The 15304-nt window shown below is 40.7% G+C and overlaps 1 protein-coding gene across 1 annotated transcript; it reads right to left on the reverse strand.

Moving 5' to 3' along the window:
- Window positions 1-276: 276 nt before the first annotated feature.
- qdpra (quinoid dihydropteridine reductase a) lies at window positions 277-12674 on the reverse strand. Its single transcript, XM_084331791.1, has 7 exons — window positions 12532-12674; window positions 12222-12314; window positions 11394-11490; window positions 11055-11195; window positions 5642-5750; window positions 2977-3060; window positions 277-1106 (listed from the first exon to the last, which is right to left on the reverse strand). The coding sequence occupies exons 1-7, from the start codon at window positions 12613-12615 to the stop codon at window positions 1004-1006; spliced, it is 711 nt and encodes a 236-aa protein (XP_084187917.1). The 5' UTR covers window positions 12616-12674; the 3' UTR covers window positions 277-1003.
- Between the last annotated feature and the right edge of the window lie 2630 nt (window positions 12675-15304).

The following is a 15304-nucleotide window of genomic DNA, read 5'->3' on the forward strand; positions in this document are numbered from 1 at the left end:
CGTAGAAGGGACTGTTGATGCACGGAGAGCATAGCTCGTCCAACGATGTTGGCGTGATTTACAGTCCCGAAAGGGGCTATCTGAGGCACAACTCTCCAAGAGAGTGTAATCTCTCACCGGTGCTCCTGGGTAAGCTAAATGCACACTGGGACCATAGTTTCATAAACACACCTAATTCTAATCAGTGTCTGAGCAATTAAGCTTGGAGCAGGTACCACATCTATTAAGTCCACATTCATATTTCAACATATTTTTTTCCTTTATTCGTGTTTTTTTTTTTTTTTTTACTGCAAATCTGGTACAAATACGGACATGGTACTTTGAAATACTGTAACAGCACGAAGCATCATCATCATGATGTAGACACACACTGAAGTACACTTGACCACAAACATACAGCACAATAAGGCCACTCCACTCTAGAATGCATTGTATGTTTGAAAGAAGACAGCGGTTTACTTCATCTTTGTTTTTTTTATCTCATGGTAAGAGAGGACTTACATATAAAGACTAAACATTATAAACATACACTAACTTTTACACAGTACTCTCTGATATACTGCTCTTGTGAGGACAGATAGATAGGTTGATTTATTTCAGGGGATTTGTCTCCACACAGTAACTAGGGCTGCCCTCTCAAAAGTCCACTAATTGGTCGACTTAGTCGATAAGTCTATCTTTTATGCTGTATTCCATGCTGAACGAGTTACTTCCTGAAAAAATTATCAGCACGACTGAGGACTTCTTTAGTTGAGGACAGCCCTAATGGTATCATATGACTGTTTTTATTTGACCAGTAATAGTAATCGACCACTAGATGACGCTGTGAGACTGTTTATGCCTCCTCCCTCCCTCCCTAACTCTCCCAATTTCTCATTGTCACTATCCTCTCTCCCCTCATCCTCCCTTCATCCCACCTCTCTCTATCATCTACCCATCTCTCACGCCGCTACAACTCTTAATTTCTCCATTTACCTCTCTCTCTCTCTCTCTCTCTCTCTCTCTAGTGTGTGGGCACAGCCTGTGTCTCTCCTCCAGTGGTGATCAGCTGGACCAGGCTTCCCGATGCTGGACGGTCCGCACCGCTGGCCCAGTTGAAGAAAGACCTAGAGCAAAATAAAGATGAATATATATACTGCATAAACTATTTGACCATGTCATTTTGATGTAAAGCAACATTCATTGAAGGTAGGGAATAGGGATGGGCATCTGAAGACATATCAATAAATTGCTTAACTGAACTACCCTCCTGTCCCCCCCCCAAAAAACAAGAAAAATAGTCATAATGTAGCCTGAAGGCCTTCTGTGATCATAATTGACCTATGCCAAGCCCCGCCCTCCTTTTTTCAATTTTCCCAATGATAAATCCCTATACGGGTGGAACAACCAGTGACGTCAGACTACACCTCCCTATTGCATTGATATTCAATAAATAAGGAAACCAAATCCAATTTGTTAAATTTAAGTAGGCTGGATCAGTGTAGTTGACACAAACAGAACCAACAGCTATAGCTACAGTATATTATAAACACTTTGAATAGTTGAATATTCGAATAAGTGTGCCGATCCCTAATCCCAGGCCTAATGGATTGTAATTGTTTTATATAATAATGTATCAGCTATTAAAAGCTCTTGTGACTTGGCTTATAACATGTCATGTTTCCTCATGAAACAAATTAAAACCAGCTGCATTATGGATGTAATTTGGTCTGGTTATTGATGTATGTTATTAGAAGATGTGTGGATCTGTTATGTGGATTAATAAATACACGATCACACATGATAATTAATTACCAACAGGGAGGGGGGAATTGCAGAGCCTGCTATTGGTTTACAAAATGCATTTACTATTGATTTATACATGTCATTCTTTAAATTATTCGTATGTTATTACATATCAAAACAAAATCATCTTGAGGTACTGTGAACGAAACGTACTGTAAGCCTAGAATATGTGTGTAAACAGAATGGCGGGCCCTGCCGTTGTGAACAGCAACAGTGTTCCAAAGACCCAATATTCCTCTGTTTGTTTACATCCAAGATTATTATTATTATTATTATTTTTCAACATTTCTTTCCAAAACGGCATAGTGCACCTCTAAATTAAATGTTACCGGCCATTCTATTGAATGTAAATAATTAATAATTAGTCATTGAAAAGGAAACTATATCTTGAGGGCCAAAAACACATGCAGATTGTATGAAAAGGGACAGTGAGATACTAATTGCCACCTGACCTCCTCCATAGAGAATGTTTCTATTTCTGTCCCCAGACCCTCATTTGTTTCCTCAGGGATTACCGAGCTTCATCAAATCCCATCTAATCTCTCCTGCCCTGTGTGGCAGCAGCCAGATTCAATGCTTGGGTTCTCTGCTGAGCGGAAATGAACACAAACTCGCTTCTTCGAAATGCAACAGTATATCATCCCGGCCTGACGTCAAACCAGACAACAAAGTTAGGACAACCGATGAAGTAAATGTATTAGTTAAAAGACACATGCAGTAATTTGCACTTCACATCAGGGTGTGGACTTGTAAGTAGCCTGATGAAAGCTTTGGGACTGCTTCTATGTACTGTACAGTAGTTACCTAACATGCCAATTGTTTTGCACGTGGTTTGTATTGTGAACATAGATATTTGGAGAATGATGATGCCAACAACACACAATGTAAACCACTGCCTTTCAAAAATGTATAAAAAATGTTTGAATCAAAACGCCTTCATGTTGTAGCTGATGTTGATACACCTTTGCCATCTAGTGGTGAAACCTGGTATTTAAGTTTCAAGTAATTTCTATGGGCCCAATCAGTGACCCAAATGTAAACAAATTATTATCTTGATTGATTGACTGATCTCTTGATCTATTCCAAAAAGCCTATTCTATATCTGCAGATCAAAGTGTGAAAGTATGTGATTATATTCCACATTGATATAGTAGAAAATAACATGGTGACGCCGGTCACACCAATGCTTACTCCACAATGTACTCCAGCGGTGTCCAGGAACTGAAATCTGCGTCAGGCATGAACTTCCTGTTCATCGGCGTATCCAAGGTAACCCTGCCAAATTAAGTCAGATGGTAATCAGTGTGCAGCTCTGTCTCAGGCGCTGGAGAGGAGAGGAGAGGAGAGGAGAGGAGAGGAGAGGAGAGGAGAGGAGAGGAGAGGAGAGGAGAGGAGAGGAGAGGAGAGGAGAGGAGAGCTGAGCTGCCTGGCTGATTACACACACAGTGCGTACAAAAAGCCCCTTGTGTATACCTACAAAAAGAGTTAATGTATTATAATTGAGCCATTTTATTATTTTATTCACTACTTTAACCCATTGAAACAGAGAAACACATTTTGTGTGTATATGCAGGCTATATAATGCCTTTTTAGCAGGCGTTTTAGGTCTAAATGGGTTATTGATGGGTTGGTTGTGTTTGTGTTTTAACTCACATTTGCCTATTTCACAAGGTGTATTTTCATCGGCGTCAGTGAGAATCCACTAAATTGGCTGTTAAGATGTGCCTTGTGTAAGTATAATGGTGAACAATATAAATGGTTAAGTGTGATACCGTCGTACCACAAATTAATTGTGATGAATATAGCATTTTCAAGTAGGCTTCATAAAGCTTTATAAGACATCCGCATACATAGGTACACACATGTGTAATACAATTAATGTTGCATTGCAATCATGTATCATGTCTGTTGTGTACCTATATGTATGTTGATGTTTCATACTGTAAAGCTTCACAAAGCCTATTTGAAAACGCTATATTCTCTTTCAGGTCAACATTGTCTTATTATGACACTTTAATAGTTTGTCTTATCACACTTCATACAATGAAAGCTACAGTGTGCTGTTGTCTTGTGGTGCTGAGACAGGCTCAACGTGCCAGATGGGGGTTGCTGTTGTTGCAGAAGTGCAAGTCATTGGGCTAACGCTGAACAGATGTGACAGCTAGCTGGAGCAGTGGCTTCACATGGCAGGAAATACAACCAAACAGAGCGCTCCACTCCTCCACTCCCCCAGAACACTCCAACGCTAGCTTTTCATGATGATAGTGCAGAAACATAGGCTATAGATTCAATGAACCAATCATCAGGGGGCAGTGGTGTGGATGAAAACAGCTTGAACCATCCATGTTGGAAAAACCCAACCATTTTAAGCACACTGTGGACAACCATACGTTATATACGTTATACGCTATATATGGAATTCTGAGCTGCTATCCTGAAAAAGGGTTTCTACTGTATTGCATATATACACAACTACTGTGTAGTACACTACATGTAACAACTGTATCACACGTGTGTACGCTAATACATTATGGGTAATATGTGTGTAAGATTATACATTATGGTTAATACGTGTGTAAGCTAACACAGTAAGGGTAATACGTGTGTAATACGTTATGAGTAATGCGTGTGTAATACATTATGAGTAATATGTGTGTAATACATTATGAGTAATGCGTGTGTAATACATTATGAGTAATGCGTGTGTAATACATTATGAGTAATATGTGTGTAATACATTATGAGTAATGCGTGTGTAATACGTGTGTAATACATTATGAGTAATGCGTGTGTAATACGTGTGTAATACGTTATGAGTAATGCGTGTGTAATACATTATGAGTAATGCGTGTGTAATACGTGTGTAATACGTTATGAGTAATGCGTGTGTAATACGTGTGTAATACATTATGAGTAATGCGTGTGTAATACATTATGAGTAATGCGTGTGTAATACATTATGAGTAATGCGTGTGTAATACATTATGAGTAATGCGTGTGTAATGCGTGTGTAATACGTTATGAGTAATGCGTGTGTAATACATTATGAGTAATATGTGTGTAATACATTATGAGTAATGCGTGTGTAATACATTATGAGTAATATGTGTGTAATACATTATGAGTAATGCGTGTGTAATACGTGTGTAATACGTTATGAGTAATGCGTGTGTAATACGTGTGTAATACATTTTAAGTAATGCGTGTGTAATACATTATGAGTAATATGTGTGTAATACATTATGAGTAATGCGTGTGTAATACATGTGTAATACATTATGAGTAATGCCTGTGTAATACGTTATGAGTAATGCGTGTGTAATACATTATGAGTAATATGTGTGTAATACATTATGAGTAATACGTGTGTAATACATTATGAGTAATATGTGTGTAATACGTTATGAGTAATGCGTGTGTAATACGTGTGTAATACATTATGAGTAATGCGTGTGTAATACGTGTGTAATACATTATGAGTAATGCGTGTGTAATACGTGTGTAATACATTATGAGTAATACGTGTGTAATACATTATGAGTAATATGTGTGTAATACATTATGAGTAATGCGTGTGTAATACGCGTGTAATACATTATGAGTAATACGTGTGTAATACATTATGAGTAATATGTGTGTAATACGTTATGAGTAATGCATGTGTAATACGTGTGTAATACATTATGAGTAATGCGTGTGTAATACGTGTGTAATACATTATGAGTAATGCATGTGTAATACATTATGAGTAATGCGTGTGTAATACGTTATGAGTAATGCGTGTGTAATACATTATGAGTAATGCGTGTGTAATACGTGTGTAATACATTATGAGTAATGTGAAAGCATGACTCACGGTAGTATGGCAACAGCAGTGGCTCCTGAGGGCAGACCACTGTCCTCGCCTGCTAGACTCTGACACAGTTGGTGGATAGCAGCCTTAGCCATGCCATAGCCCACCATGCCTGCACAGATATGTGAAAGAGAAGAGGAGAGGGTAGGATAAACCATTACATTACTTAAATATTGAAGAAATCTGACTCGGTTCAGACATCAAAATAGTGTATCACGATTCACAATATCATATAATACTCACACAGATAGACGATATAAGATAATGTGTATTATTTCACCTAGCCCTACAGTACTTTGAGTGCCATGTACATTCATAGTTAGACCTAAAATAGAATCACATAGAATATCAAATTAATCTGAAGGCTTCCCTTGGACATGCACAATGCACAGCACACACCCTCCATCGCAATGCAATACATTGTGTCAGAGATGTCAAGTATGAAGGCTTTCATCATCTGCATACACAATGTTTCTAATATGCTAAATAAGTGTCAGTAAACGGCTTGTTCTTTGCTATACTGAGTTTATGGGATTTTCACAGCAAGACTTATTCCAGAACCACATTCTTGGCTTATTTCCATTAATGTTTTATTTTTTTTTACTAACGCATCTGGAATCAATAGCCGTATTTTTTTCCATTTAAACTGGGCTTTAAAAGAATGCTAAGCATTCCCCCGACCCCCAACTCCAATTATATGACAGGCCTGGGAAGCTACCTTTGAAGAACTGGCCAATGGGAGAGAAGGGGTGGTGAGACATCTTTTCCGGGATACTTGCTTTGGTCTGAGTGTACAAACACTAGCCTGGCCCTTTACCAGACGCTCTGACCATCAGACTTTCTTTGATGTAACCAACAGAGGGGTTCACGTGAGCTTCGTTAATGCAGACACCGTTAGCCGACATATAGTTTCATTTGGAGCGTGTTTCTGATTAGAACAATCGGGTACAAGTTCTCTCCGTGTCCTGCCCTGCACTCAGCGACACTACATCAGTCCAGTGTTGTAGTCGTGTCACTAAATCTCGAGTCACCAAAGAAGAGCCTGAGTCGAGTCCGAGTCGAATTCCCATTAACCTAGTCCGAGTCCAAGTCCAAGTCATCAAGGTTGAGTCCACTCCACTCTGGCAGTCAAAGAGCTGACATACTGTACAAATAAAAAAAGGTCTACATTAAACATAAATGACACAGCGGTCACCATTTCAAAGGGAGTTTATTTACTTTGTGACCAATGCAACAAATGCACTAGCCATCAATATCTTATGCCAAATGATTAGCGCCTATTAATTTTTTTTTTTTTAATAACTGCATTTATCAATTAACAAGTCAAAGTCCTCGCCTGTACCTTCCGAGTCCGAATGCAGTCAATGCTCAAGTCAAAGTCCAAGTCCAAGTCATCAGTGCTCAAATCCGAGTCATGGACTTGAGTACTACAACACTGCATCAGTCACTCAGATTTAAAGTGCACACCCACTGGTTAAATGGTAGACACAAGTCCGGCTTGCTAGACCAACACAATACAGGGGGAAAAGGTGTAGCTTGCTAGACCAACACAATACAGGGGAAAAGGGTGTAGCTTTCTAGACCAACACAATACAGGGGGAAAAGGTGTAGCTTGCTAGGCTCATGTACAATGTTATATTCACAAAACGATTGAAAAGAAAGCACTAATTGAGGGTTACTCGATGGATTATATGGCTAAACCTCTACAAGATAGAATATAAAAACCATTTCTGATCAACAGAATCCAGGTTTTGTGAGAAATCTAGATGGAGTGACGTGTAGAGAAGAAGGAAAGTCACCTCCTTCTGAGATTCAACCTGAGAGCCAAATACTAATACTCCAGAGGTTAAGGTCAAAGGGTATTCCCATGGTGTGGTAGCCCTTAACCCACAGCAGGGAAAGCAGTGGTGGCCTAAAGGTTAGAGAAGCAGACGAGTGACCACACGATCGCCGGTTCAATCCCTGTACGGACTGGATGGGGAAGTGAATGTATAACACTCTTCCATCCATCAATACCAACCGCTGGTGTGCCCTTGAGCAAGGAACTTAACCCCCAACTTCTCCAGTGAAGTTGCTCAGTGGCCAACAGTGTCGGACTGTGGTTGTACAGGGTCGGCTCCCAGGTGTGAATGTATGTAACTATGTGAGTGTGAAGCAGGGCGTTCCTAGCTCAGAAAACTGGTTTATTATCCTTTATTTATAAAGGATAACAAACAAACACACAAACATATATGACTGACCTGAATGCTTCAAAGCTTCAAGAGCTGATATGGTTAAAAACAAAAAAAAAGCATATCGAAATAGCTTATATATATAGGGTACGTAATAGTAAAAAGACGTTTTTAAAACGTTTTATTTATATACTGTATATTTTTGTATTGTCGTCCAGCAGGGAGCACTCTGTCCTCTGGACTTGGCTGTAACAATGCCCCTGTTACAGTGATAGGGACACCGTACAGCTGCCATCCTTCGGATGAGACGTTAAACCGAGGTCCCGACGGTCGTTAAAGAATCCAGGGCGCCTATCGCAAAGAGTAGGGGGTTCCCTGATGTTCCTGGCCAAATGCACAATCAGGTCTCTGACATCAAGGCAACCTTACCATCCCTCTTCCTTAATTGGCTGATCTCAATCCCTGTCTCCTGAGCCTTTCAGCCATTGTTCAAGTTTCAAGTTTCAAGTTTCTTTAATAGTTGTCATACAGAAGTACAGAATACTTTTGTACAAAATGCTTCTTACTGTTGCGCTCCAGAGACTGTGCATGACAAGATAGTATGAAATAAAAACATAGTAAAAATTAGAAGAAAAAAAAGAGGTCACAGTGTTCAGTTTAGACATATGTACAATGTTCGTAGACGTAGTTACCATACAATATACAATACTGTGCAGTGTACTAATATACAATACTATATAGTGCAAGGCATAAATGGACGAGGTGCAGTTTAGGTACAATTCACAGTAGGTGTACGAGTTGTAGTGCAAATCCTTTATCAATAAATATAAAGTGTAAGTGTGTTTGTGTGATCTAAAGTGTGGAGAGTGGGTGCTGCAGTGTGTTGTTTGTTTGAGTGAGTGTGTGTGTGCGTGTGGGTGTGTGTGCTGTGTGCATTTGATGGTTGTTGCATAGTGATTATTGTTCGTTTAGCGATTATTGTTCGTTTAGCAGCCTGATGGCCTGGGGATAGAAGCTCCTTCTGAGTCTTTCTGTGCTCGCCATAAGACTCCGGTATCGCTTGCCTGACGGCAGCAGTTCAAAGAGGCAGTTGTTCGGGTGGCTCGAGTCCTTAATAATTCTCTTAGCCTTCCCCTTGTGTAGTGTGATGTGTGCCTGGTGCCAGTGTATGGTAGTCATTGTGTAGTGTGATGTGTGCCTGGTGCCAGTGTATGGCAGCCATTGAGCCTGCGTAGCCCAAGGTTAAGTGCTACACAGTGGTGGTGAAGGAGGCAATTTCCACCCTACATTGTCAAGCGCTTTGAGTATTTAGAAAAGTGCTATATAAATGCAATATTCATTCTTTCATTTTCAGAAAAGGAAATTAGTCATGAGAACTTTCAGAAATAAATTCTGCTCATTATAAGTTACCTACCACAGTGAAACTTTGCACATGTTTCTAAAACCATGAAAGATTATTGGCTTAACGGTGAAAGTCAATATATTTAGGCCTGCTTCTCAGTGAATACCTGTCATCACAATCCCCTCTATGCCGTTGTCTACACACAGCATCTGTTCTCTGCAGGTTTATTAGGCAAATATCCTTGTTTGCTCAAACTGTTTGATCCGAGCAGATAAGAGGGACATATGCAGAGAAACACAGTCTGTAGTTGTATGATATGACATCATTCACAAACAATACCAAGGTATTATATTAACAATTTGTTAGAGATTGTGTAACTTAAACTCAATAACCCGCCCCAACCAACCCCCCAAAAAGAAGTATGTTTTTAAGAGTTCATCTTATGTGTCTTTTCTCCAGTTGAGTATTCTAGAATCACATACTGTACACTGCAGTGATAAAGTCACTGCATTGACTGCACTGCATGTTTGTACCGAGTTAAATACAATGTGCTTTACAAAATGTGCTATATAAACAAAACCTGATGGATAGATGGATGAATTGATATTGATTGATTGATATCAGACTGCGTAAATCTGCATTTTATTACGATGCCCATAGCTCATGGAATGAACTCCAACAATCCCCAAAATTTTTTATTCTTCCCTCTATTGCAGAATTTAAGACCTTGATCACTAATCACTGCCGATCAAGTTGTACGTGTTTTAATTGATTTGTTATCCTTGCTTTTGTCTGCCATCAACTTGTTGTCTTATTGTTGTGATTCTGTATGCTGTGATTTTCATGCTGTATTTATGATTCATGCTGATCTCGGTATGTAAACTCGACGTGACTGATATGAGGGAAACCTCAGTTGGCTTTCTAGTATAAATAAAGGGTTGAAAATGTTAATGAAATAATGGTAAAGACTAAGTCAATAGAAGCCAAGGTAAACCCAATTAGTCATATTCTCAATAAATTCATCCAACAAAAGTCAAAACATTCAGTCCTGTGGGGGATGTAATGTATGATCTCCAGTCCCCTGAGTACAAACCAGTCGAATACAAACAGTGAAATATCCATTTCAGTGGTGCAACACAGCATGCTGACATACAGAACTGCCGAGTCATGCTCCTCCCAAACCAACAGCCAATGAGATTGGCTGCTCTGTAGTGACTGCTGATCTAGGGTTTTTGGGCCCACCGGTGTAAAGGGTTTGTATTGTTGTATTGTATTGTATGTCAGTCCATCACATGGGTAGGATTAAATGTAAGGAGGGAGGGGAGGGGGGGGCATCACATGGCACATGCTTCGAGTGAATAGTGGGTGCAGCAGAGAATGATATCATGAGGTTTTCGTCACATGCAGACGATGGCAAAGCCTAAGGGCTACATGGAAACCACACACAACCATACGTCCAACATCTACTCTGTTATTTTTTTTTAATGTGTATTCTGTTCCTTCCGTTGTCCTTTAGCTTTTACATTGGGCACATGGCAGGCACACGCTTACCCTCACTTGTCAAAGTCCATTTGAAAGTGTGCTTTGAAGCCAAACAAGGTCATCGTGATGTGAACAACAGTAGGGAGGGATGTACCGATACTCGTATGGGATATCAATACGATATCGGAGAACTTCCCCAGATGCAGAAATCCTATTCCAAGAGCCTGCGAGTAATGCGCCAGAAACTGATGTGATTTTATTCATTTTTGACGCGTAGAAGAAGCGTGATCAATATGATAGAAATGGATCATAATCTCAATATTCTTTGTCCAATGACCCAAACCGGCTGGTCTAAGTCCATACTGTTCGGTGAGCGCTAAAGCGGGATCGGATCAGTACTCTGTACCGGCCGGATACTTACCGCTGGTGCCACCGAGGGACGCCTTGGCCCCAGGCAGCGTCAGCAGCCCCCCAGCTTTCAGGTGCAGAGCGGCCAGGTGGCCAGAGATGCTGCTGGTCCACACACTCTGCTTCCACATCATATCTGTGTTTTTGTAGAAGTCTGAGAGAGACACACACACACGAGTGGAGAGTGAATATCCGCCATTCAGAGCATGGGTCTACGACAAAGGGGCGTGATAATTGAGTCAAGAGCTGAGGAAGGCTTCAGAGACATGAATAAGACTGTTTTCTGCATATATGAACAGAGCAGAGAATTAGGTTATTGATAATATCACAGAGAACACAGTTGAACTCTGACCTTTGGAGCTGCAATTTCCTCCGGCCCATCCGCCTGCAACACACAAGATGGCATCTACTTTCTGTTCCCCTAGCAACTGGCCCACGTCTGCTGTTACCTACGTAGGAACACAGAGATTTGTTTGACTTACTTTCTCTTTACTGTATGTACAGTAGCACACTCTCAGGGGCTCATAAGAAACAAGCATTTCATTATAAAGTATACTGTATTTTGTTCTGACAAATAAAAACTAACTTGACAGATAACACGTTGACAAAAGGCCACGATGCTGGCAAACAGGATTAATCTGGTGATATTTGAATATGGTTGGCCTATGAGACCAGGGGGAGGGGGGCCTGTTCATCATCACCATAATTGTGGGTTCATACTGTAGCAAATTCAGGGGAGAGCCGGGAATCGAACCCGCGGGTCGCCCAGACCACAGGTGAAACCAGTCAACTAAAGGGATCGACCCATATTAGCCGAGGGCTAGTGTGTCTAGGCATCTGTGGTCGTTACAATACTAGTATACATCTACTCCACAAACCAAATGTTGTTCACCTTTATGAATGCAAAAGTAGCCTAAAAGTAGGGTATATTCATTGGTGCATAGCAAACCAAAATCCAGGTAATCTAGTATCCACTGTGTAGACTAAGGAACCCTTTATCAGGGTTTTATGGTTTGCCATGCTTCAGCTTTAGTTAAGTTAAGTTGCAACTTTATTAATCTCCTTAATGGGTAAATGTGTCCTCTGTATTTGAGTCATCCTGATTAGTTAGTAGCGTTGACAACACGTTTCCTTGACAACAGACCATCCAATCGACGGTGGGGCAGCAGCATCCACCTACCTGTCCTGCTTGCTCGGTAAAGGATTCTGACAACTTTACAAGAACGTTCGCATTTGCCTCCTCATTTGCAACGATGTCGATGCTGGCAACCCACTATTAAGTGAACAGAGAGAGAGAGAGAGATGGGGGGAGAGAGAGAGAGAGATAGAGAGATAGAGAGAGAGAGAGAGATGGGGGGAGAGAGAGGGAGGGAGATATGGATGCATAATCCAAAGCGTTATGCCTAAAGTGACATAATTATGTTCAACAAGTAGCCATTGGTAAAACAGAGATGAAAGACTGCGGCTCTCTATGTTTATTTGTCACTCACCCATCCTTTAGATTTGAAATGCTGGACACACTTGGAACCCAGTGCGCCTCTTCCGCCATAAACGATAACCCGATTTGCAACCATGCTTTCTCTCGCTTGCGTTCCTAGCAATGACTGTTTCACTCGGCTCCACTGCAAGCGTTAGCTGAAGCCGACGAGAGAGAGAGAGAGAGAGAGAGAGAGAGAGAGAGAGAGAGAGAGAGAGAGAGAGAGAGAGAGAGAGAGAGAGAGAGAGAGAGAGAGAGAGAGAGAGAGAGACACGCGCACACACAGCTGCGAGGAGGGGGCGTAAACCTATTGTGCAACAGATGGGCTTTCTGCCTTTGATCCATAGTCTTGACAGTTTTCAATATATTGAATTCTTGCATGAAAATTGTATCTATGCCATATAGAAGTGTTAAATATCATCTGAAAGTCGGGAGCCTGAACATTCATTTGGGATGCAGCTCAGCACTGTGGGTCCGTATTTTATACTCATAAATATGTAATAAACATTGTGTTCTTCATTTTGGAACATTGTGATCGAAACTTATGATGGCCACATTCCCATGTTCAATTATGTGAAATTGATTACGTTTAGATAGAGTTGATACTATTAGTTACACAGATTGGATACAAAACTGAACCACTTTTGACCATTCGAGAATTGAAACAAGCAGGTAATTTGTGATACACTGCGACCCTCCTATTGTGCAGGTGCATGCTCTCAAAGTAGCATTGAGCTTAATCCCACTCTCTGCTGAGTACAATGATGCCTCCCACACGTATCTAGATAGTTAATGAGTTACATAAGGCGGCGTGGCTAAATTGTGTGTGTGTGCGTGTGTGTGTGTGTGTGTGTGTGTGTGTGTGTACTGTATATGTGTTTGTGTTTGAGTGTATAGTGGTCACTTGGCATCTGTCCTCAGACAGCATCAGATCCCGAACCCTCCTCTCTCCAGCACCATGTGACCTTGTATATTACATACCACAGTTGTATCCATTCTGCCACCTGAAAAGGATCTATGATAATAGTATGATGCCATTACCTTCACGCTAGCTTTAAAACTGAGCCTACTACAGCCTCAGACCAAACAAAACAAAGCCTGATAGTGGTGCTATAGCCAGGGGATAACTTGTTCTTTGTTTGGCCTGATGGTGGCACCAGGGGAGAGGTCATGGGGCCAGCAAAATTGCTAGTTTTCTAGGGGTCATAAATGCGCATACCAAATTTTTACTGGAAGCCTAACAGGCCAGGAGGCCTGTATATTTTACCCAACGGAGTTTCACTTCCGCGTTCGGTTTGCGGGATCTGATTGGCCACTGATGTTTTTTTCAGCGCCAACCGCGTTACTCCTAACAAACTGGTTAAGCTTGGCGACTCTTTCGAAGTCGCTGTCTTTCGAAGTTGGGTTAGGGTTAAGGTTAGGGTTAGGGTTAGGGTTAGTTGGTTAAGGTTAGGGTTAAGGTTAAGGTTAAGGTTAGGGTTAGGGTTAGTTGGTTAAGGTTAGGGTTAGGGTTAGGGCAGTGGTGCAGTCGTAATATGGGCCAAGGCCAAACGCCACGTGCACGCGCGCTCCCGTGCACGCGCATACATGTTCCCTCGGTTGCGCACAGAACAGATAATTATTATGCATAACAATGTTTTAAATGTAATTGTAGTTACAATTTCTTTAATTGAATTAACTTAAACTAGAAAAGTAAATACAAACTAAATTAACAATGTAACTTAGAGTTAGTTTACAGAAGGACAGTTTCCTTCAGACTGAAGCACAACTTGTCTCATTCTTCCAGTCGGGAGATCCAGCAACCCCCCACCTACAGGGCTTGTATTTTGGTTGTCGGTATCCTATTATTATGCAAAGTCTAGGTGATAAGTGCCGGCCGGGGTATACGGCGCGACGAGTCATTTTTGTGTGCTCGCGCATGGCCGCCTAGTTATAGTTGAAAGTGGGGGTGCAAGAATATAATTTTTATTAAAACATTTTTTTTATTATAATTTTTTATTTATTTTTTTTATTTTTATTTTTGACAGGCAAGGGGTGGTTTGCAGGGGGTCCGGCACGACCCCCTCCATGGCAGACTTTTTTTTAAATGTAATGAACCTGTACGTGCAATTTCCTGCAATATAGAGCCTTCAATCTTGACCAATAAAGCTGCTCTTTTCACTATAAAACTCAGTTTATATTGCAGTATGATAGCCAATTACTATAATAATAATATATTATACTGTATATACACTGTATATTGATTTTTCGCTCATTCATTTTTATTAAATCAATCTCCTTTCAAATAGGCCAAGTTTTTAATAAGAAAGAGAAAAAAGATATATTTCCATTACCTGTAAATCTTGTGTCTCTTTCTCTCCTTCTCTGCCTCCTCCCTGAGTCTGCAGTGCACAATCATGACATCGATCTAAAAAAAAAAAAAAAAAAAAAAAAGTAAAAAAAAAAATGGAGGCCCCTCGTCACTATAGGCCCACGGGCCGCGGCCGTCGTTAATCCGGCCCTGCTCGTCTGCCATATAGATAGCGATAGCGTTAACGTTTGGAAATGAAGTCAACGTCATCCAGCTGAGCTCACACCACATATCTAGATAACGTTAGCTAGCGGCTAGCACTAAAGCTAACGCCAACCAGATAGGGAAACGTTATTATTATTTATTCGAGGAAACCGTATGACCAGATCGCAATTCGGGACCGTGAAACACTTTTATGTATTGCGTGGTAGAACCGTAGAAGTTCTACTACCACTCAATAGTAACTTATGTCTAACATAATCCTTTTATTTGAACA

The sequence above is a fragment of the Notolepis coatsorum genome (genome assembly GCF_963971535.1).
Source record: "Notolepis coatsorum genome assembly, chromosome: 16".
Classification (NCBI taxonomy): Eukaryota; Metazoa; Chordata; class Actinopteri; order Aulopiformes; family Paralepididae; genus Notolepis; species Notolepis coatsorum.